This window comes from Melampsora larici-populina (genome assembly GCF_000204055.1).
Source record: "Melampsora larici-populina 98AG31 unplaced genomic scaffold MELLAscaffold_36, whole genome shotgun sequence".
In the NCBI taxonomy this organism is placed as follows: domain Eukaryota; kingdom Fungi; phylum Basidiomycota; class Pucciniomycetes; order Pucciniales; family Melampsoraceae; genus Melampsora; species Melampsora laricis-populina.
The window spans coordinates 291,440-294,447 of NW_006768800.1; the positions used below are offsets into that span (position 1 = coordinate 291,440).

At 40.6% G+C, this 3,008-nt stretch overlaps 1 protein-coding gene across 1 annotated transcript; it reads left to right on the forward strand.

Moving 5' to 3' along the window:
• Positions 1-449: 449 nt before the first annotated feature.
• MELLADRAFT_90251 (uncharacterized protein) lies at positions 450-1,154 on the forward strand (the record flags this gene model as incomplete). Its single annotated transcript, XM_007413318.1, has 1 exon — positions 450-1,154. The coding sequence occupies one exon, from the start codon at positions 450-452 to the stop codon at positions 1,152-1,154; it is 705 nt and encodes a 234-aa protein (XP_007413380.1).
• Positions 1,155-3,008: the final 1,854 nt, after the last annotated feature.

The window sequence follows — 3,008 nt, forward strand, 5'->3', positions numbered from 1 at the left end:
AACACGTTAATAACGCTTTAAAGAACCCAACCGATTTGTCCGGTAAGTCCAATCAATCTTCTTATTCTCACAACCTTCAGATCAATCGTACTCACATCAAACACAACTTTTCACACGTCCTCTCACAACATTTCACACCTTTCTCACAACACATCACACAACTTTCTCAAGAACCCAACCGATTTGTCAACCCTCGCCGGCTGAAATACCTCGGTAAGTCCAAACCATCTTCTTATTCTCACAACCTTCAGATCAATTGTACTCACATCAAACACAACTTTTCACACTTCTTCTCACAACATCTCACACCTTTCTCACAACATCTCACACCTTTCTCACAACACATCACACAACTTTTGAACTCCAACACAATTTTCATTTTCAATTCTTTTCCTTTATCATTACGAACCCATTGAATAACCAACTCGATCGATCCATTCAGCCTCACGATGACTGAGATTCCACCACCTGAGGCTAGAACTGGCTTCAAAACTCGACTTCACGCCATCCTGTACATTCAGGAACATGCCAACAATAATGGCTTTCGTGTAACCATCAAGGATTCCAGGCCGAAATGGGTTCAATTCAAATGTCATCTAGGACCAACTCGACACAAGGACACCAATTCCAATGCGAATACCAAGACGTGTGGATTTCTGTCCACCTCTAAACTCGATTCTTCCGATGGAACTTGGAATTTTACTATTCAAAACGCGAATCACAATCATGAACCGGACTTCAATATACACAAGCACGATCTTGCGATTTTACGTGACACCATCAGCAAAGAAGAAGAAAAACAACATCGAAACATTGTAACACCTCAAATTCCTTCAGGACAAATCCTTATACCTCATATTCAATCAGTCCAACCTTCGACTTCTGCAATCACTCCCCCGTTTCTTATACTTCAATACCAAGCTCTGCAGCAGCAAATGCAAGCTCTGCCAATGCAGTCTCAAGCGTATCTATTGACTCGATTCCTTTCCAAATGCCAGCTTGCTGCCGGACTCGCAAACACAGTCTCAACTCCTATTCCCACACCTCTACCTCCTAATCCTCTCCCCGAAATCTTGAATACAACACCCCAAGATTCAACAACTCCAAAGGCTTCGAATCAGTCTACTAATGATGAAGACACACAAGAATCATGATTTTTAAGCAACTCACCCATCAAATCTAATCCAGATCAAAGCTTGGTAAGCTTGTTCAGATATGATTCATCATATTTGATGCTTACTATCAAGAATCGAGAAACGGCAAAAAGTGGAGAATCGAAAGGGAAAGAACGCGAGGAGCCGCCAATTTCAGAAGAGGAAGAAGCACCTGAAGAAAATCACGCACCAGTATGTCAATCTTTGACAACCTTAAGCTTACCGCTTATTCATTTAGCTAACACACCATGTTACCTTACCACAGGATAGCAATCCCGTTGTTCATAGGAGTCCAAAGATTTCGAAGGTAAGCTATTCACATTATTCAATAAATGTGTATGTCAAAATTCAACTAAACTGATACATCATTATTTTGAACAAAGAAGAAAACACCGAAGAGAAAAGCTTCAGCTGTGGAAGAGCCGACACACAATAACCATCCTACGAGTCCAATAACAACGAGGGCTTCAAGCTCAAGCCAGGCTCAAGTTGCCCGAAAATCGACTAGGACAATTCAAAATAAAGAAAACGTAGGAGATCAAATCATAATTAGATGACTATCATCAACTAACTCCATTTGTTTACTCTAGGATCAACCAAAGGTGAAGAAAGCTCGGACACAAGCAAACAAGCATGAAGTTAGTTTCCAACTTCCATTTTCATCACTCGTCTTAACTAATTGATTCATCAGCTTACCTTGCACCACAAAGCCTCCAAACAAAGATCGAAGTTGAAGGCAAAGCCGAAGCTATCCAAATACGAACAAAAAGTGATGGAACGCGTAAAGAACATGTCAAAAGAAAACCAGGCAATAGTCAAAGTACGTCCCTTGCTGGCTTCATTTCTTAGTTTATGAACAGATAGAATGTATACGTGTAATTTTACTGATTTGATATTATGATTCAACTCGCAGAGATGGGATTGTGTCAAGACCCTCCCCGTAGAGTTGTTTCCTTTCATCAAATCCGCCGTTAACCCACCCGGCAAAGGTCTCTGCACCTTTGGAGCAATTGCGGTACAACTTGGTCGAGGTGTTGATGAGGCACCGATTGTCAGGCGTGAAATGCTTGCAGAAGTCCAAAAACGTCTCCCTTGGTATACGAAGCACCTTTTGACATTGTCATCTGAGCTGTTTGACATAGAGAAGATGCTCTCGATTCTTGAAAACCCCAACTTAGTAGTAGGCCGGGAGTTTTACTACCCGATTCCTGGAGGCTGCTGTATTATAGCAAATACCTACGAAAGGCCAGTCATATCTTACTCTGATGTCGCCCAATACTCTGCGACTTCATTACCTTTTTTCACTTCACCGGATAAAGAAAAAGACGCCCAGCCTATCATTCTGGGAATGATAAATAGCTGTCACTGTATATCACTCACACTGGATATCCAACCTGAGCTTCCAATCCCTCATATACGATCAGAGTGGTTTACATTACGGGACAGCATTGCTATTGGATGGGAGGAAAGGTTTTTAGGTAACATCAAAGTCTACAATGAGTGGCGCAAAAGTGAGAACAAGAAGATTGATTGGTCCAAAGCACGTCAAATTGATCTTGATTCTGGCTCTTCTGATTTATCTGAGCCTGAAGAATAAGTAGTTTTAATGTTTTCTCTTTTCTTGCTTCTATCCTAAACTTGATCTCTTATTAATTCTTTGTTATTTTGGATCTACACCTTGGAAATCCCCTGGTTTGTTTCGGTTCTCCTTCTTTGATATTTTTTTTGTCTTTCTTGTTTAATAATATAATTCAAACTTAACATGAATCAGAACCACAATTGTTCCATGTTTCAACTTTGCAATTGAGGTGATCTGGCTCCTAAATTGATGTGCCCACATTTATGTTTTTACAA